Genomic DNA, 20,625 nt, shown 5'->3' on the forward strand with positions numbered 1-20,625 from the left:
CAAAGCAAGGGCGAACTAAGTCGTAATAATACACCACGTTCCGCACAGGATGACGACATTGACTTTCAGACGATGCAACTCTTGGGTTGCCACCAGGCCGGTTATTTGCTCGCTCTGCCGGTAGGAAGGTGATACCGGCAGCCTTTTGCCGGTATTTGTGGCTCAAGACCTTTCATAGGGACTTTTCCGGTATTTTCCCTTCAACATTCCACTACAGCTCGAATAAATCTGGAGCACAGACCCAACTAAGCGTACTCACCAGTTGTTCCTTTAGTTACTCGTTATTATTATTATTACACACAGGAACAAGTTTCCTCGTATTGTCTTGAGCTCTCTCTCTCTCTCTCGTTTTCTGTGTGTGCTCTTCCACCCTTCACCCATTACCCTTTCCCTCTATTCCACCTCCTCTCCCTCATCCGGTATTTTTCACTACGAAATGTGGCAACCCTATGCAACTCTTGGGATGAAGCCTTCTTTTCTTTCGGCGGTGGACTGGGAACGTGAATGAAGACACCAAAGCGACTAGAAACGTGACCTCACTAATCCAAAGAAGCCACCCATGACCTTCGTGAAGGAATATGGTTGAACGGAAACATCTCCTTGAGTCTGAGGAGCAATGAAGGAGGGAACTATAGACAGGACGGACACGAGACAAGAACCGACAACGACGACTCAAATGGCTTTGAATGGTAAGGAATATGGCTTTGTGAAACAGGGTGTTTTCCGCCCGCGCTACTTCGGTTTCACTATGTCTACCGACGTCATGATTACGTCACGGTGACGTTCCTTCGGTAGAGGCTTATTTGGAAGAGTTGACCTACGCTCAAAGCTAGGGGGGCGAACAAAGTCGAGGAGGAGGAGGAGGAGTGTCGTTGGGAGGAACCCGAGAGGTCTGCCTGCCTGATTAGGCGGCATGTTTCTCGGGAAGGGAAAGGTGGTGGAGAGGAGGAGAGGAAAGGGTGAAGTGGAAGACCGAACGGAATCCGCTCGGGGGGAGGATAGCTGCGTCCATGGGCCGACTTCAGGGGAACTGTGCCGGCATACGCCTATTACACATCTGAGGGAAACCCAGGAAAAACCCCAGACGGCACAGCCGGCCCGCGGATTCGAACCGCGGACCTCCCAGTCTCCAAGCGCACGCGTTACCGCTGCGCCACCGGAGCTGGTGCGAACAAAGTCGCGCCCGAAAGCCACGGCATTCAGGGGATTACGATGGTCTCTGAAAGGGACGGGACCTTCGGTCCTATAGTTGCCTTTCAATAGGAGGTAGCGAACAAGTGCCCATAGGGCTGTTGCAGTGAAGTTTGCACAGCGCCGTTTCGGGCCCAAACGGCCACGGATCCCAACAGTAGGTAGTTTCATCAGCGGGTTTTGCATGGTGTTTCAAACGGTATGGTGGCAAGGAAAGCTACAAAAGCTGTAGGAAATCCACAGAAAAAGTGGTGCTTCTTGAAAAGTGCGAACAACTGGAGACCGTGTATTTGCAAGTGCCGCGTCGTCTGCTAAACTACCGAGTGTTGCATAATTGGGGGCGCTGACGTTGGTGCTCACTCGCGCCCCCTGGCCCAGAGTGGGCCAGGTCCAGGGCCCTTCGTGGAAGCACGTGGTGGAACCCAGCCCTTTCCTTCCGATTTGTTTCGGTTTCAGTCTGTCTACAAACGTAATGATGACGTTTCTCGGGTAGAAATCTATTAGGAGAGGACACCCAAATATTTTCCGTGGACGGCGTGGGACGGCGTCTCTCCCAGTCTATCGGCGTGACGTAGCATGCACCTAGCGAGCGGTCGCGTCCTCTCATTTGCCCGTCAGTGCTGCGGCTACGCCCCCTTGTCGTATTCAGACTCTGCATGACTGCTCCAGAAAATAAAACCCAGAATGAAAAACATCGGGCTTCAACGATGATTCCTTTTATAGCGCCACAGCGTTGCAGTTTGCGCGAAAGATTCACTGGACCTCGGAGAGTATCTTAAGAAGATGTGACTGATGTGACCCCCCAACTTTTTTGTCGTTTTTCTGTGCAGTATGCTCTCCAACGAATAAAATGAGTTCCTGCGAAAGAACGATGAGCGTAGGTGACCTACAGAGCGAGCGCCAGGGTTTTGTTCCGCACATCTTTGAAAAATGCTTCTCCTCGTGAAAAGAGCGCAGTGGAGAGGCCGTCGTGACGTACGCTACTCACCTCACGTAAACAAAACAAATAAAGGAGGCACAAAGTCTCCAATACGTCACGCGAGAATCGTGTCGGCCCTCTGCGGCTGCTTCTCCACAGTTCTTTTTTTTTTTTTTTTTTTGTAAATTCGATTGCGCACGCACAGCAGAGCGAAAATATTTTGCGCGGTGACTCCTGGTGGACAGCTTGACAGATGAGGCAGGGTTTCGGGCGACGTTAAATGTCACCTCATTGTTTCCTTTACGATACTCTTTCATTAAAACCGCACAGAATGGTGGTGGTCATATTAACGAGAGTCGACAGTGTTCAAGGAACTTTGCATTAATTGCTCACAAACTATTAGCCCCTTGTGTACTTCAAGAGCAATAACGCAACAGAAATGTATCTTTCAGAGCATCTTTCTAGTGCACGCCAGTAGCGTAACTAGAAGTCTCCCTTACGGTACCCATAATGTTTCCGGGCTCTGTCAAGTTGTCAACAACACCCAAGCAACAGTCAGGAGCCACAAAGTGCTATGCCGCAGCAGGAATAATTTGACGAAAACACACTTCAGTATCGTTACCCATTCAATGGAGTACATTTAATTTGTTTTATGCATTCAGAGCATCTTCGCAGAGGTTAATAAAATCATCAATTCTCCATAGTAATAGCGAGACGGAGTGGGCAATCGTTGCGACAGAAGTACACAGACTCGCATTCAAACCCCGATATTCCGCACTCTCGGTTAATCCAAACATATTTCGAATTTCTGTTTGGATCGCTATGTTTTCAATGCAATGATAAGCTCGTTAATTCGAAGTTTTCGTTCCCTCGTAAAGCGTTTCCGCCCATAGGAAGCGGCGAAACGAAGCCCGCAAACCAAACTCAGGGGATAAACTCTACCCCATTGCCGTCGGTATAATGTGGTGAAGCCCGCCAAGTGCGAAACGGGTCCGTTCTTGAGAGTTTACACCGTTTCTAGGGGCACCTTGAAATATGCGCAAAACGTGTGCACGAAGCGAAACTTTAGTCGCTTGTCCTTGTCGACGCGCCCGATATCCATTCCCGACATGACGCATACGAAGGCGGAGCTCATTTGCGCGCGACCGAAACAGTATCGGAAATACCGAAATGTCGTACGCAACTTCAAGTGAGGATTTCGAAATGAATGCGAATGCGATAGACGTGTTTAGTAGAGGAAATATTAAAAAATGTGTCATATATGCGCAGATACGTACATACATATGGAACCATAATTGTCATGCAGCCATGGGCGTGCTGAGTGGCGGGCGAGAGGGGGCAGTGGTCCCCCCCCCCTGGAACTCCAAGTTTGTTGTCAAAATAGCGCACTCTATAGTCATGTGTCGTAATGATTATTCTCAGTTGTCACAACCTCTGTACACCTACACAGTGTGCAAGGTCTGCCTCCAGACAAAATTTGGTAGGGGGTCGGAGTTTGCACGACTGTCCCCCTTGAAAAAAATCCTGGGAACGCCCATGCACGCATAGGCAAGATATTGCTAATTCAGACTTTCGATAATTCAAACAAAAATTTGTAGTCCCACAGGGTTTGAAGTAACGAGAGTCTACTGCATCTCAAAGGTGGTCGAAGACCATGACTTGTTACTTGGCCGAAGAAAAGCAGTTTTAAATGGCAGTTAATCACATTATCGACGAACAGTCAGCAGTGAGAAATATGCATAAGTAATAACCTTAACTGGATATTGAGTATCAAAATTAGAAAACAACAAAGCATAAAACACTGGAAAGCAATAGTACTGCAGATGTTTAATGGCCAAAGGTGCCAGAGTTGCTAGACATCGTCGTGATCAATCGACATGGTGTTCGCTGCACAGCGGCTTCTCTGTAGTTAAGCAGAGTGGTAGTGAACAGCACTGGAAATCATGTGGCAGCGATTTCCATCTCAGTGTTTCAAGCATGATTGTCCTTAACTGAGCCCCTTCTATTCTCTATTCCCCCAAAATCTCTGTCCCTATAACAGCGTGCTGTGATACGTAGGGGAGCCATGCTCTACGGAGGACTAGACAGACAAGTAATGGATACATGATGTCACCACCCCTGCTTTTAAGAAGCAGTGTTCCATGGGTTCAATCACAATTTGAATACACCGAGCGACAAGCAAATAATTTTAAAGTCATTTACTTAAGTAAAAACCAAGACACTGTGAGAACCAGGAGTAAATTGCAACCAATTATGTAGTCTTGGAAGTGGGCCGAGCCATCATATGTCTATCTGGACTTGAATGTGAGTGTCAATGGCTTGTCCATGTGCAGCAACAATTTCATGACTACTCCAATGTCTTCATGATGATACTCAACTCGAAAATTCTGAATGATCTATAAAGAGAAACATCAGTGAGAATTACACACAAATGGGAGTTCAAGCAGCACGGAATTATTAAGGCTAATGAGCTACGTATCACTTACATATCTCCATCAAAGATTAGATAAATAATTCTCATATTTCTTGTGAGAGCAGTTAAAGAAAAAAGAAAATAAAAAAAAAATGCTGCGGAGGGCTTACCTTGGCCACGGCCAGTTGAATCTCTTGCTCCGCAAACCGTTGTCCAACACACCTCCGTAAACCGTGACCAAACGGCAGAACGCAGAAGGGGTGAGCCACGTTTCTTTTCTGGTCAGACGACCTGGTCCAACGATCGGGATCAAACTTCATCGGATCAGCGAAAAACTTTTCTTGCTGGCAGATGACTGGGTTAATGCCAATGCAAAGAGTCTGTTGGTAAAGCCAAAATGTTTGTTTACAATAAAAATAACTCAATATACTACATGAGCTACATGCTCAAAGGATTTTAATGTGCAGAAAACCTCCATTATGAAAATGGAGGCAAACAGATTTTCTTTTTCTGTTTTCCAAGGTTGATTAGCAAAATTACATTTTTCCTTTAAGATTGCTCATCAAAGTCCAAAGCAACAAGAATTGAAATGAAAAGTTATTCAAACATCAAAAGTTACTAACTACCGACTTTTATGGCACCTTTTTCATAATATGAAGATAGCATACTGAAATGGATGCAGGATGACCAACACGCAACATCAATAACAATACAAATTCTACCACACAGCATACAAGTGTCCCTGGCCCTCTCGTGGCACCACTGTAGCTGTGGCACAAAGTGACAGTACGGACAGTTATGGACAGTACAATATGACAGTATGGCTACTGGAAACAAAAAGACCAGGAAAGTATGTGTTAGGGCTACACTAATGGTCTTACCCCAGCAGGAACACGGTATCCCGAAAGGATTGCATCCTTCGCCAGGATGCGAGCATTGCCGCCGGATGTAGGAGAGAGCCTGTAGCTTTCCTTCACGCATGCCCTGAGGTATCTGAAGGTGCGCAACACTTCAGGTGTGAGTGGCTCATCCTTGTACGACGCTACTTCTTGGTGGAGTTTTTCTTGGACATTCAAATTCCTGGCCAAATGATAGAGGAGAAACCCTATGCTATTGCCTGTCTGAAATTAACATTACATATCTAATTACGCTATGTAAAAGAACCCTAAGACACAAAAGCTATTAAACTTCCATTTCGTTTTTCTAAATATTACACTATCCCCTGTCCCGTCTTTCCAATATTCGGGTTCCGAAAGTGGTGGAGTCTCTAGATTTACATCAAACGGGTGCATTTCAATGCAGTACAGCAGGAATACCACTTTATATAAGGTTTCACTGCTTCAGCCTGCCAATATCACAAAGTTGCAGTCCAGGCAACTTGGGTATTTCTAGCGACAGAACGCCACTTTTTTCTCACCTGCCTTGTGGACTAGAAATTCCCATTTGTAGCACCACAAATAATGTCTGGCATGTGAATGCATGCATAAAGTGCATGTCTGACTGGGCTTCATCTATGAATGGTGTTTATGAATAAGCGAGTAAACGAATGAATTATTAACAAGGTTGTGTTGAGTATACGGGCCACCAATCATTTTTAGATGCATAAATGTATGAGTGTTTTATAACACTGTTTATGGACAGTGAAAAGTGACAAGATATACAGTCGAATCTCGTTAATATGACAATGATGTATGATGCTCGTAAATATGACACCCGTTAATACGACATCCCCGCTTTATGACCCTTTTTCTGAGGAACCGTTCCCTCCCAATGCCCTCCGCATGTAACGCTTGTTCGTTAATATGACAATGACGGGTATTTACAGCAAAACTAGGGAGCGAACACGTATAACTTACCCTTGTTACAATGACCATTGGTCACTGAACCGGCAGTTTTCCTGACCTATAACAGCCCCGCGGGGCCCGCTTTCGGGGTGACCCATGATGGCCCTCCTTTTAAAGGAGCTCTGAAAGCCATCTAAAAAATTTTCCGTTCCGAACGCGTTGTGGAAGCAGGTAACTTAACTTGATGATTAACACGAAAAATTTCTCTGTGCGCGATGTTTTTCGTAGAAAAAAAGACACTGGAACATCGCCGCGCGTGTTCCCACTCGACTCGCTCCTCCGGGTCAAACAAGGAGGAGAAAGAAAAAAACGTCATTGGTGACGTAATAAAAGTGGTGCGAAAGCGGCGACCGCGCTTCTATCCGGGTCAGTGCTGACTGGTTTTCTTTTCTTTCTTTCCGTTTTCTTTCACCCTGCTTTCTCTTTGTCAAGGGATGAATAAGGGAGGACCTCGATATTCACGGTCGTGAAACCCCCGTTCTCGAAATTCATGTTCTGGAAACAAGGAAAAGGAGAAATGCTGCTTCGTAAGATGTTATGCCGCGATTAAGAACATAACATCACTATTTAACCACTCAAATTCAGGAATTTTCTATATGTGTTCAAGTCGCCTTAGCGAACGAAAGACACATTTAGAAGCCATTTGGCTTAGCAGGGCGGCATGTTGGTTGGTTAGTTGTGTGCTTGCAATATTATGGGTGGGTTAGTCACAGTTTGCCGTTGGCAGTTTTCCGCGCGCAACATGTGCATTTTACAGTGAGCTAAAATTTACGCTAGTCACGTGTTGTTTCAGTGCACGCTGATATGTCGTTGGACGCAAACTTAACCGGCGTTGTCGGTCACTATATGGTGGATAAAACTGATGCACTATATGGTGACAAAACAAATGGCGCCGAGCACGGATGAACTCAAACTTGCGTGTCTGTGTCGTCCACATTTGTAGTCTGCATCGGCCAATTCTCGTTTAGCTCGATGGTTGGTAAGTTGACCATAAATTGTGGTGGTCTTATGACACTGCTTGGCTGTGTTGGTGTGTAACTCAGGCAATGAATGTTCAACTCCTGATGCCACGATGTGCCGGCGACGGCATATTGCGATAGATTTCACTGGATTGTATCTGGCAACGTATGCGCAAGAACACTCCTCCAGCTGAATAAGGAATTAACTGAATGTGGCTAACAAAGTTGCTAGTCAAAGTGATGGGCACTAGTGATCATAGCGAATTAGTGATATAGCGTATGTTGATACAATGACATAGCGGACGGAATTAGTGGTCATAGCCATGCAGCGATCATTTCGAGGCGTGAAGTGAAGCAGCGCTTAGTGCCGCACTGTGTTTATACGTATTGCCACCAACAACACAACAGGAAACAGTCACCACGGTAACGAACAGCGTACAAAACACAGACACGGACAGAACAGCGTTCAACTGGCACCTGAAGTTTATTTTCATAATCCACCTACTCCGGAAGGTCGCTTTAGGGAAAGCAAGGTCAAGCGGGGAGAGGTTGACCGATTTTTGGTTGACTTCGCTCGGGGAGTTCAATGAGGAGGCCTCTACAATCTCACGGTCTAACCTTGAACAGTGTCTGTAGACCAGTCTTCGTTTACTGTATCTGATAAACCAAAGAAAAAGCAAAAGAAACGTCTTCCACCGTTGCAGCGGGGTTCCGAGTGAAAAATAGCAGACGACGTTCTTCGAAACCAATCAGGGGCTCCACCTTTCTCACGTCAAAATGACGCAAGCGGCTCGACGGCTGGTTCCGGGTATTGGCACCGTTGCGCATGGTCGCGATTTTCAAAATCGAATTCTGGGATATTAATGCACCTGTTGATAGTATTACTTCGCATGGTGCATTTTAATATGCTCATTAACCACTTGGTTAAAAAGAATGCTAGTGATTAAAGTGCTTTCCTAGCTCCTTTAAAATGTCTCATTATTCGTATTCTGTTACCAGCTTACATAATTTTCTACTTCTCAAAGCTTACGTAAAGGGCATCACACGACTTGTAACACGTGGTGTTTGTTAATATGACAATTCGCTTTATGAGCAAAATCTGTGGGAACGGCCGTGGCCATATTGAGGACTTTCGACTACGTGTCTTGCCCATCGCTCAGGCTTGCCTATCATGGTATATGGATAGAGCCTGCAGTTTTCGGGAAATATTGTTTTCTAAATTCGGGGAGTAAAAATCGGGTAAATAAACGTGCGCTGTAAGTTCATGCAAATTCGGGTGGAAAAACTTCCAGTACGCTAAATTCGGGGAGAAATTGGGCTCTGTTACTCAAACTGGTTCAGTACAAATGGTGATGTTGCTGCCAACCAAGTTAGGGTGCATTCTTATAGATGTCTCAGTGAGGGCAATTTGCCGGGTAAAAATCGAGTTTCACACTAAAGAGGCAACCTTCAATTCGGGGTACAAATTCAGGGAAGAATCGGGTCAAACCCGAAAGCTTCAGGCTCTATATATGAACAAAGCAGCATGAAGCAAGCTAGCTGCATCATTTCCTCGCATGTGAGGTAACACAAGAGGGTACACAAAGGGCGCGCGTTAGGGGCTGCTCCGGAGCGTGAGTTAACTACGCGGAGGTAACTACTGTTAGGTGGTCACGCTCGTACTCAGAGTTGCGAGCACACGAGCGCGCTCTTGACGTACCTGCTTTCGGACGGTGCACGAAAAAGGGGTATCGTGCTCTGTCACGTGACCTCTTCCCTCCTCTCCACGAAAGCGAAGAATGAGAACGCAGGACGTGGGGCGGCAGCTGAGCAGAGACAGAGAGAGTAGGAAAAAAGAGAAAGGGGTCAACGGCAACACAGCGAGCGTGTTCAAGCGCCCAAATGCCGTTTAATAGCTGCTCCAGGAGCACGAAACTCAGAGCACCCGAGAAGCAGTAAGAGAGCAGCTACTTAACGCGCCCAAAGACTACGAAGAGGGCAGGGCAGACTCAAAACCAGCAACGAAGCTTTAACACATTGTGTGCAATGGGGAGTACGAGAACAAGAGTGAAAAGAAAGAACACACTTTGGTGGATTTCTTACCACTTGTTACGCTATTAACGTTATTATATTAAGTTGTGTAATTATAATTCGCAAATTCTTTTTTAAATCCATTCCTCTAAAATGCTGAAAGCTGAAAATTCGGCGAGAAACTGCTGATGAAGCTTTTGTTTATGCAAGATTTTGTGATGGCGGAGGACAAGAATGATGTGATGATACTACATTTAATAGATTTTGGATGGCGACTGTTTCGTGAAAGGAGGAGCTTTGCAACCGTGCAGCCATGTAACTAGGGTTATTTGCTTTCGGGATTCATAATTTTTCAAATTCGGGGGAAATCTGGTGCTATTTACGCATGAGAGCTCGGGGAGAAATCGGGCGCTACGATCTCTGTTTGATATGTCATCGAGTAATTCTCAGGTGAAACGAAAAGCATATGAAACAAGCCACTGTTGTGACACTGGGACTAGAAACATGAGTCTTTATATTCCCACTCTGAACTCAGGCAGTGAATGACCGCGGTATTCAAACATTTGCCTGATCTCCACAAAAGCTCGGCTTTGACTCCTGCAGGAGGGGATTATAAAAAGAGGACAAATAGGTTGTCACAAATAGCTCTCTTTGCTGATATTATGATTCACTTTTCCGAAGGTTCACCTAGAACGCCAAGTTGAAGGACCGCAAGGATTTCACGTAGATGTCGGGTTTTACCCGAATTCTTGAAAATTTGTTCGGGAGGAACTATCGTAAAAAATCGGGTTTAACCCGAAAGCGATGAACCTTACGTATAACCAATAAACATTCGAGTTTGGAAGCAAAAGAAAATGTTATATCCAAGAACCGCCGGGCACCATTTGGAGGTTCTGCTGAGGTGAAAACCAATTCTGGACAGCTGTGTCAGAAACAAGTCAGAAGTTCTGTAAAAGTACTTGGGTCTGAAGCCAGAATAAAGATGACACCAACGACGTAGAAGGGTGTTACCAGTGCAAGTGTCAGAAAAAGAGGCTAACAAATGGTAAATTTCACTGAGTTTGGAAGCAGTCGAAGAACCTGTACAAACAGCCTTGGGCTGGGCGAACAACTAGGCAATGAAGCTGACAACAGTGGAGGACAGGTACAGCTTGAGTATCACTAAAAATGAGGTAAGCAATATATATCTGCATCTGTACGGAAATCAATTATGTCCTTTTCCAGTGTTTTCGTCAACCTCAATAAAGGAAGTGTATTGTCTAATGAAAAGTATAGGTCCTTGATATCGACAGACATAATGTGGATCTTACAAGGGCGGTAGGTTGTACCACTCTATGAACATTGTAAACGATGCTGACAGAGTCACGGCTGAAGAAATGAATGCAAGCGTGGATTACTAATTAGTTTCTTCCCAGAGATATTTTGATGCTTGTCTATAAATAAATATTTTGGAATATGGACGAGTTTCTTATAGTTCACACCACATGACTGCGAATGTGCAGCAAGGCTTAGCGAGCGATGATGTGTCTCCGAAGCAGCTAGCAGTGGTGTAGCCAGAGGGGAAGGGTTTCGGCGGTTCAACCCCATCCAATAGCGCATTTGGGAGAGAGAAATGAGAGGAAAATCCTCCTCAATCCTGTAAGGCCTCATTAGAACCCTTCCCAAAATATTTTTCTAGCTACGCCACTGGCAGCTAGTATGCACTGCCAGCACATAAAGACCTGGGAATGGCAGCAGGCACATTTTCGTTATAGTTCCCATTTTCATTACTGCAATATTTTCATGTCCGTTATCCATTTCTTATACCAGCCTTTCAATTTCATTTCCATTACAGTTTCCAGTAGTGCAACAGCTGTCAGAGGACAGCCCTTTCAGCTCTGTTGTTTTATTTTATTTTTTATTCCGTGTTGGCACCGCGAAGTAACTGTGGCTATGAGCAGTGTATACAGATGGAAAGAAGAAAGCAGGAAGGAGAGAGGGACAGGGGATTTAGTATGCGTACTGGGCAGACTTCAGGGGTTAACAGAGCCAACATTCGTTCGGGAAAACCCAGGGAAAACCTCAGACAGCACAGCTGGTGGTAGGATTCGAACCCACCACCTCCGGTGATATCTGGCCATCTCCCAGGATTTAAAAAATTCCGTACAAATACGTTCATCTCATACCCCAAACGCACTGAAGCAGTATCCACATTGCGCGCAATCGTGATTAGGCAGCGGCTATGATCGTTCTCAGGTGCGGACAAAGCGAGTCTCGGCGGCAGAGATCAACAACGCAGACACTTGTCCTCCGTTCGCGAACATGATTACACACTTCGAGGAGGGTTGGCGCAGGCGCAGTGGCTTCCTTTTGCCCTCGCGTTCTCACACTGCCGGTTCCGGGTTGGCAAGATGGCGGCGATGACAGCGGTCCGCACGAAGAGAACAACATCGACAAACGCCGAAACAGATGAAATCGCATTTGTATTAATGTGAATTTTTTTCAAGTAGACATCCTGGACCAGTGTTTTCTTTTAATTTGAAACTTCTGGAAGTATTGTGCAAAGCGTCCACCAGACGACTGCAAATGAAAACCAAGATCACGAACGTGAAGTGCGGACGGTGCGGCGTGCCCAGCAGGATTGCAGACCAATCCAGATTGCCTGTGACAGTGTGTTTTGGGTATTATAGACTGTCGTGCTGAAACTCTGCGTCCAGCAACTCCAGATGGGCGCGGGCGAACTTCCTTCCAATATCGCGTTCATAGGTACACTCTCCCTGTAGCAAAGAGTACTGCCTTATCCAAAGTGAATGAAAAAGATTATAAGCTTGCATAGGGATGTGGAGTCTGTTGTGTAGGCCTCGCTTTGCACGTGTTGGGATCATGAGTTACGCAGACAAGGACAAGTAAGCGACGGATGGATCATAGAGATCCCATATTGCTCTTCCCACGGTCTCATGTGGTATTTAGGGCACAGGAATAGTCATCAAAGAAATAAAATTAAGCCGCTTATGTAATCGACGAAACAAGAATATACATCAACCAAATTCAATATCAGATGCTTGTTTCTGTTTCTGGTAATGATCGGTTTCCGTTTCTGTTGTCGTTACGATCTCTAATTTTGGTAATATACCCTTTCTGTTTCTGTTAGCATTACTGTTTCCCGATCAAGACTCCCTTTAGTTCCAAGTCCGCTTTATTCGAATAAATCTTCTGTCCCCTCAGAGTTCAAATTAACTGGATTGCACTGTACTGTGCAAAATGCTTATGTTGTAACTAGAGCCTGAAGTTTTCTGGATTTTTTTTTTTCTAAATTCAGGGGTAAATATCAGGTAAATAAACATGTACGCAACATTCATACGAATTCGGGTGGAAAAACTTCCAGTACGCTATATTCGGGAAGAAATCGGGTTCAGTTACTGAAACTAACTGTACTGGTTTGGTACAAACAGCAATGTAACTGCATTTTCTGCCAAACAAGTTAAGTGTGCATTCCTACACACGTCTCAGCGAGGGCAATCTGACGGGTAAAAATCAGGTTTCACCCTAAAGAGGCAACATTCAATTCGGAGTGCAAATTTGGGGAAGAATCGTGTTAAACCCTAAAACTTCAGGCTCTAGTTGTAATGTAGTATGCCACATAAAGGATGGCTCCCAACTGCTGCAGCCTTACCGTGTCTATACCGGCTATGTAGATTTCTGTCATCAGAAGTCCAATGTCTTTCCTATCTGTACCAGGCTCCTTAGACGTTAGCTGATGGAATAAATTTGGCTGTTCCTCAATTTTGCTCAGCTCTTGCTGAATATAGCTGAAACGATATTTCAATGCCGTTATTACATCCAGCGCCGCTTTGTGAAAGCCTTTCGGAGCACCGCGCACATACCTTGCAAAAAAGTCTTGCGTAGCTTCGATGTCTCTGTACGCAGCCGTCCTAAAGGCTTTCCACCATGGGAATCCGAGCAAAGTCTTTGCCAAAGCATCCAGATATTTCATGGTGAACTCGTGAAGCTTTGAGCGTTCTAATTCTTGCTGCAGCAGTCCCAACCGTTTACCAAAGCACACCCATCCAATGGCTATGCACAAGGAGACCACAAGAGAATACTACAACAGGAATCCACAGAACGCCATGGTGACAATAATGCTCACGAGCATTACCAAATATGAATTTCATGAAAATGCGTGAACAAACACGAATGTCATAAATGCCTCTTTCGTGGCTTGGAAGTCGTTAGTGGAACAAATGTTCCCCCTCATGCATGGACTAATGCCACTGTTTTATTTCTAAGAAAGTGCTCATTTCCTAAAACATTCTCCAGTTTTACTTGGACACTTGTTGCACTAAAGGGTTTCTGTCACGATGGCATTGCACCTGGAACCGCAGCCAGAGCTGGTTCAATTATCACAATTATGAATCAGAAACCTTGAGCTCACTTCTGTTTACAAGAAGACTCCACACTAACCTTCCTCAGTGTATCTATAAATATCATCCAGGAAATTCTTGATCTCGCCATGTTTATCCCTTCTTTTCTTGATAGTGCCGACAAAGTCCTGCGCTATCAGGTCTTGCTCCTTAATGAACATCTCTGCTGCATTTTGATGCATCATCCAATTGACTTTCTGTCGTAGTCTTTGCCAGGCTTCATTATTGCTGCAAGAGAAGAGACCAACTCTGCATAAACTACAAAGATGTGTATGTCCAGTTAACTTGCTGTTCCCGAACAAACCACTCTACAGAGCATGGATTAGGTTGGGCTTATAGTTGGTTAGGCAAGTACATAGGCAAGAGTAGCTGCAACCTTACTCCGTACTTAGTCCAGCATCTTTGTAATAATTCGGCCTGGATCTTCTGTATTCTGCGAGGGCTTCGAAGACTGGTCGTTTGGGAATATCCCCTTCGTGTCGGAACATTGTCCTTATGTCCTCGGGCTCAAAAAGGAACACAGTTGACGTGCCAAGATTCAAGCGAAATATAGGGCCAAGCTTATTGTGGAGATCCTGATACGCGTCGTACAGGTGTTCCAGACGGTATGGGCCTGAATTATTGAGTCATTAGCAGAGACAAGAAGCGTAATCTGTGGAAAAGATGGTTAGAAGATCATACCAAACTTCGAAAACAGATGAAGATGTCCGAAAATCGGCAATGCTTTTGGAGATGGGATTTCTTCAAAAGGCTTTGGGGTGCTGACAGTCGAAGTTGTCCTGCTTTGCAATTTATTGAGGGCAAACGCATAATGAAAACAACCATACCTCCAAAAGTTCTGCATCGTCACGTGATTGGCATAAGTCTGCTTTTTGGTCTGCAGTGCAGTGCTTTGGTCTACCGTCTACCCTACCCCAAAACTTTAGCTCAAAAATAAAAAAATAAAAATTATACGCCGCTGAACGCCAAGAAAGCGCGATGTAAAAAGTTAAAATTCGCTAAAATCGCGGAATCAGATTCGATTATTTTGATTTGATCCAAGCAAACTTTTCCGCCTATCAGCGGTTGGAGCGGCTGCCCGTGTGCAAATCACACCCCACACGCAGCGTCAAATTCGTCTGTACGAATTACGAAATACTCAATTTCATCGTTCAGAAACAATACACAGTGACTTACAAACAATTTATGTGTAGAGCTTTATTTATACAAATTTACACGTTGACATAAAACGCTCCAGCGACAATGTTTTGTTGGGCCTCTATCTTTGCTCGCACTGCGCATGTGTCCAGCTAAGCGATTTGCACTCGGCACCATACGCGTCTTCGAAAGGAGAACGCATTTCTCGCCATTGTCCTGTCCCCGGCACCGGCGGCTTCTTTTTCTTCTGAGTGGTACACTACATGTGAGTATCAAACGAAGTCTGAAATATCGTTGTGGCAACGTAGAGAAATCGGAAGAATGATTCTTGTAGATTCCGATCAGCAGGAAACTTGTACGCGTTACTGTGGCATCTGACGCTAAGCCTAGCTTGCTACGCCTTATCTCGCTTGTGCATGTAACGTGGGGCTGTACTGTTTGGGCTGTGTTCAAACACACTTCTCTGTTTCAGGGAGTGGAACCTGGAGTGTAAAGTATACGTAGGTAACCTCGGTAGCGGTGCGGCCAAGCACGAAATCGAGGCCGCCTTTACAAAATTTGGTCCCCTCCGTAATGTCTGGGTTGCAAGGAATCCCCCTGGCTTTGCCTTCGTCGAGTTCGAAGACACGAGAGATGCCGAAGATGCATGCCGTGCATTGGATGGCAGGTTAGGACCCGTAGCTACACATCTTATAAAATGTGGTGACGTGCAAGTTGTAAAACATGTCCTTGATTATGTGCAGTCGATTGTGCGGAACGAGGGTTCGTGTAGAAATGTCGCATGGACGGTCAAGGCGGGGTGGAGGAAGCAGACGACCTCCGCCTCCTCCACCACGGTAAGTTTTAAAAATTATACCTGTAAAAACTTTTTAGCTAATACAGACCGTGCCTTTTGCAGCTACGGAGGCGGCTATGGCGCTAGGAGATCAAGGTTAGCCTTTCCCGTTCAATAGCCGTTAAGGAGGGTCTAGGTCTTGTCATGTTACACAAAATTTCATTCCAGTGTTTGAGTTTCGAGTCTGGGAGAGAGACAGGAGGATGAGAAAATTCTGGGTGTTGGGAATTACTTGCTAGTAAACAGATGCTGGTGTGCCTCACAGTGGTGCACGGTTAGAAAGGAATGTGTGCGGCATGCTGTAGGAATCGTATTTAGTTACATGGGTTAGTTACGGGCATTTCTTGAGCATTATAGGCGACATAGTTGTTACTTCGTTGTACTCTTAAGTGCATATTGTAAAAGTTGAGCGAGAATAGATAAGCAGAAATGCTAAGCGTAGACGAACTGGTGCATGACCTTTGTGTGTGGCAGTGTTGGCAGGTGATAATGCAGGACCAGTTGCTCATTTAATGTGAGAGATAAGCTGTGCCTCGTGTGATGTCACGGGCTCTCATTTTGAGGTCTCAGACATTTGTAGCTAGAGGATGCTTCCCACGGGGATGGTAAAATGTGAGCTGTGCACCACTGTGACCACCGGTAAAAGAAAAAAAGGCCAATAATAATGCGAGACCTGCCGCCCCACCTTTCAGGGCATGACATCTCTAACCCAACCTGAGGAACTAAAGCCATCACCTTTCCCAACAACAACTTCGCATTTCTCGCCGAAGCACCCTCCCGTCACTGCAGACGGGGATGCGTCAAATTTGGCCCCAAACCCCATCGCCGGGGGTGCACCGCCTTCCCTACCCCCCTTCATACTACAACAACCAACTGTCAGGGACCATCCAATCAACGCGCAGCTTTCTTCTACTATTGCCGCCGCTGCTTCGGCACAGGTTACACATTTGATGTCTTTTGTTGATTCTCCTTGGGCAGACACACAGGTGTTTTCTTTTTCAAAGTATTTTTCTCGAAGGCCTTCTCACGAAGGGGCTGCATGCTTTTAGTTTCCCATATGGAAATCCAAATTTGCATGGTTCGGGGTTAGATATCTAGTTGATTGCATGGCAGCATCAGGGGGCACTCACTATCATGGCCAAGGGGGCTCTGGTGTTGCTGTTCTGGGAGGCAAGATTACACATCAAGGTGCTAGGTTTGGATACACATTGCAGAGCACAAGAACATGGGAGCTTGTGTGCCGTTATTTTGGACAAGTCTCGCTAGTCCGGCAAAGCTTGAAATGCCGTCGGTGTTACGGCAATTCGGCTGTGCACCCGCTAAAACCCCATTTTTTGTGCAAAGTAGTGGAACACTGCTCCCTTGTTACCATCAAAAGGCAGCCATGGAATTACACAATATGGATGGGGGTTTCTTGTGGCTACATTTGGCTCATGCCACCTATTGGGGAAGAACATGCGGTTTAGTTCTTGTGTGCGTTGAAAGCAGATGGAAAGCTAGAGCACCACGACGGGAAGAGAGGCAGGGGTTTTTTTGCTTGAGGGAAAAAGCGCGTAAAGGGAGGCATCAGGCTGGTCCCGGGTGGGACACGGGGTACTGCGGGGTTTGATCCGTTGTTGGCGTCCACAGGTCCCGTTCCCCACGCAGGCGCTACTCGCGTAGCCGCAGTCGCAGCCGATCCAGGAGCCTTCGTCGTTCCACCGGAAGCCGTTCCCTGTCACGAGAGAGACGCTGAAGTGAAGGTGAATATCTCGCCCGACAATGCTGTCAAGTGCTGTCATGGTACTGCCTTCCCACAGGTTCCGTCGTGTTGTCCATCATCGTCCAGCCACAGTGGGCGCTGCTGTCATGATCTGTGTCCGATCTTTTGTTTGTCCCTGCAAGGCTACTCCATGTGTCTAATAAAACATTCATCCACATCTTATTGTGTCAGTTGTAGGACATGTATATGTTTGAAGAGTGGCATTGAATAGGGAAGTTGCAGGATGAGTTCCTTGATAAACGAAGTTTTTTTTTTTTTATGGCATGTCCTGCAATGGATAAAATGAGCTCCTATGAAAAATTACTGGCTCAGGTCATAGCCGGGTGAATTAATTCACGGGTACCTTCGCCCTCACAAGTGAAGGGAAGCTGTTGGACCCCTGAGGGGCATGAGGCCCATTAGTGGCAACCACAATGATAGTTACTCTCCTTAGACCATAGCTGGACGAACTCACTCACCCGTCACCCTCTCACCCATGAGGTGGAACTAAGGTAGACCTATGCAAATCGTATGTTTACCTGGGCACATATGCAAGCTTTTCCAATCACCTTGAAACTACCTGCCAAAAAGGTAAAATGCCCAGTATGGGAACAATAATGAACCACCAACCAGCCCGGATTTTAACCTTGTTCATACAGGTGTTACCCCGAGATGAAACTCCTATACAAATAGTTGCATCTGGAAACCAATCTCAAAACTATGCCAAATGAGCTCCATTACAGAGTTCGGTATCGGCCCACAATCTACCAGACTAATTTTTTGGTGTTACGAATTCAATCCCTCCCGATTATACTTTTAGTCAGCATTGACATAATCCAAAAAGTGCTTAAGCTATGAAACAAATTTTAAAGATTAGCACTGACAAAATGGCATAGACGCAGGCAGGCTGGTGGACAAAGATGGACAGATGTCCTGTAGCAGTAAGAGACATCCACAGGGCCGTGGCATTTTTTTTCTCGGGGTTGCGCCCTTGTTAGTCCTTAGGGAGTGACGTTTCCTCGTTCTTCCAGAGGTGAGGGATTCCGGCACGCTCTCCACCGCTCGTCATGAATTCCATCGAATAACAGTCAAGCTACGCCACTATTCTGCGTGGAATTTTTGATACCATGGTCAATGGTACACGAGGAATAAAATGACATGGTTTGGAAATTGAATGGAACAAATGCGACCGTCCCACATACAACCCTTCTAGTAAAGTGACATTAACCTCACCAGCAGCAGTTTCTTAATTGTCTTTCACCGACTTCACCCGTACTATAGAGTTCTGTCACACTCGGTATCTGTGCTCGTCATAAAGATTGTGCGAACAGCAATAAAGATTACGTGGAAACCCTGCGATTAAATCGTCAACCCCTAAGGAACTATGGTCTGTTAGAGTCACCCCAGGTCTGGTAAGAAAGGGAGCGGCACTTAATTAGGCCGTCACAAGCAAAGCTTTGATGGCTTAACTAAGCCCCCGCCTTTCTTACCAGACCTGGAGTGACCGACGTAGTGAATTAAGTCGTCATTATGCAGCCCATGATGACCCATCGAATGTCCTCTGAAGATCTTTATGAAATATCCTGGAGACATATCTGCCTGGATAAAGTGTGAAGTTACTTTGTGGGTGTGCCTAGATGTACAGCGCTCGCAACTTCCAACCAATCTCCTGTTGCGGTAACCACAACTGGCGGTGAACATCGGGGTCTGACCCCTATTCTTTCCAGGGGTGGCAGGATGCTGTCATGCTGTTGCTTGTTGTCAACACGTGTGGAAACAGACTCGAAAAAAAAAAAAAAGAAATCTGGGGGGACCTTGTTTCCACATGGGTTGACAACAAGCGTCAACATCCTGCCACCCCCCAAAAGAACACAGGTCAGTCACGGTACTGCCTGCGATATTCAATGCCAGTCGGGCGCTTATCGGTGCAAGGTCGTGCAAGATTGGTTGGAAATTGTGAACACTGTACATAGGATGTATGTGATGTCCTAGATATTCCTAACTTAATCTGGATATCCCTGTGAGGTTACTGGGTTACAAAAGCCATAGCCAACAGTAGCTCTGATCTTTGCATGTACAGCTCGAAGCAGAGTTAACATGAACGCGCCTCCGACCTACTGAGCGGAAAGAGGGCCACCCTAGTGGATCTTGGACGATTTGAAGGGAAATAGTGTTTCGACTGTCCCACTTGTGCTGCGGGGGTGTCTGCCTTGCCATGAGCTGTTGACACGTTTCAATATACGACCGAGACCAGAGCTGAACGGTAGTCAGAAGAATATTCTGTGTGTGTGTGTGTGTTAGGGGGGGTTCTATGGGGGCTTTACATGGGAGAGGAGGTTTCCTGTCCCAACTGCACAACCAAAGGTAAGATTTCAGAGGGGGTTTGAAGGGGGCACCCCGTTGAACTAGCCGCAAGGGTTGACAGAGTGATAGCTACTGAAAGGACATGGTGGATTGATAACGTTACTAACCTATAAGTAGGGTTCAGCGTTTTCGCTTTTAATTGAAAAACATACGCCGGTTAAATTTTCCCTCATTCGGTTTTAATCGAAAAACATTGAATACAGAGGAACATTCCGGGAACCATGGCAGCTAAATTGCTGCACATGCCCAGCATAAGATTCCAGCATACCCAAGCAGGCTTTCCTTTATTATTTTCTTTGTATTTGCTATGGTTGGATGACCTGCGACCACACTGAGTGTTCCAGGGTCAATCCCTTTGTCCCGGATCGTGTGCGCTGGTCGGAATCTCATTCTTCTGCCATTTCAGGAGCCCCACCGCGCTCGTGAGCCTTTTAGGGACGTGACGTCAAATAGAGTCTCGGTCACCGGTCTTTAGTTGTTTAGTGGAGGAGTTACGACAGTACATACACCTCCACTTTCCACGTACGGCAGACCTGTCTTTCCGCGGCACCCGAGATGGGAAGAAAAAGGACGGGGGCCTCGGACTACGTTTGCAAAAATCAAGATTTTGAACTATCAGGCAAGGAAGATGTTGCCGTATACAAGTATTGTCGCGTGACAGTTAATGTGGGCCGTGGAAGGGGTGCGGCGCGCATGCCACACCACGTGAATCTCAGGAATCCTCGTAACGAACAAAGGTGAGCAAACCCCTTCCGCTCATTTCTTGCAGCACTTACAGAACTCGCGAACTAATGAGCGTGCAGCAATGTCTG

The 20,625-nt window shown here is 46.0% G+C and overlaps 2 protein-coding genes across 5 annotated transcripts; one reads left to right on the forward strand and one right to left on the reverse strand.

Annotated features, from left to right (window-relative positions):
• Positions 1–4,283: 4,283 nt before the first annotated feature.
• On the reverse strand, positions 4,284–14,804 carry LOC135394060 (cytochrome P450 302a1, mitochondrial-like). 2 transcript variants are annotated; one of them, XM_064624520.1, is made up of 8 exons: positions 14,564–14,804; positions 14,118–14,388; positions 13,777–13,964; positions 13,200–13,389; positions 12,989–13,124; positions 5,405–5,644; positions 4,694–4,903; positions 4,284–4,506 (listed from the first exon to the last, which is right to left on the reverse strand). In XM_064624520.1, the coding sequence occupies exons 2-8, from the start codon at positions 14,222–14,224 to the stop codon at positions 4,399–4,401; spliced, it is 1,179 nt and encodes a 392-aa protein (XP_064480590.1). In that variant the 5' UTR covers positions 14,225–14,388; positions 14,564–14,804; the 3' UTR covers positions 4,284–4,398. The 2 variants fall into 2 exon arrangements, with proteins under 2 accessions (XP_064480590.1, XP_064480589.1); XM_064624519.1 differs by having other exon boundaries at positions 14,118–14,349; positions 14,418–14,804.
• A 226-nt stretch (positions 14,805–15,030) lies between these two features.
• On the forward strand, positions 15,031–17,627 carry LOC135394062 (RNA-binding protein 1-like). 3 transcript variants are annotated; one of them, XM_064624522.1, is made up of 6 exons: positions 15,031–15,138; positions 15,346–15,540; positions 15,617–15,709; positions 15,772–15,804; positions 17,338–17,450; positions 17,508–17,627. In XM_064624522.1, coding segments are annotated over exons 1-5 (429 nt in total). In that variant the 5' UTR covers positions 15,031–15,136; the 3' UTR covers positions 17,444–17,450; positions 17,508–17,627. The 3 variants fall into 3 exon arrangements, with proteins under 3 accessions (XP_064480592.1, XP_064480593.1, XP_064480594.1); XM_064624523.1 differs by having other exon boundaries at positions 17,356–17,450; XM_064624524.1 differs by lacking the exons at positions 17,338–17,450; positions 17,508–17,627 and adding an exon at positions 16,401–16,511.
• Positions 17,628–20,625: the final 2,998 nt, after the last annotated feature.

This window comes from Ornithodoros turicata, chromosome 5 (genome assembly GCF_037126465.1).
Source record: "Ornithodoros turicata isolate Travis chromosome 5, ASM3712646v1, whole genome shotgun sequence".
NCBI lineage: Eukaryota > Metazoa > Arthropoda > Arachnida > Ixodida > Argasidae > Ornithodoros > Ornithodoros turicata.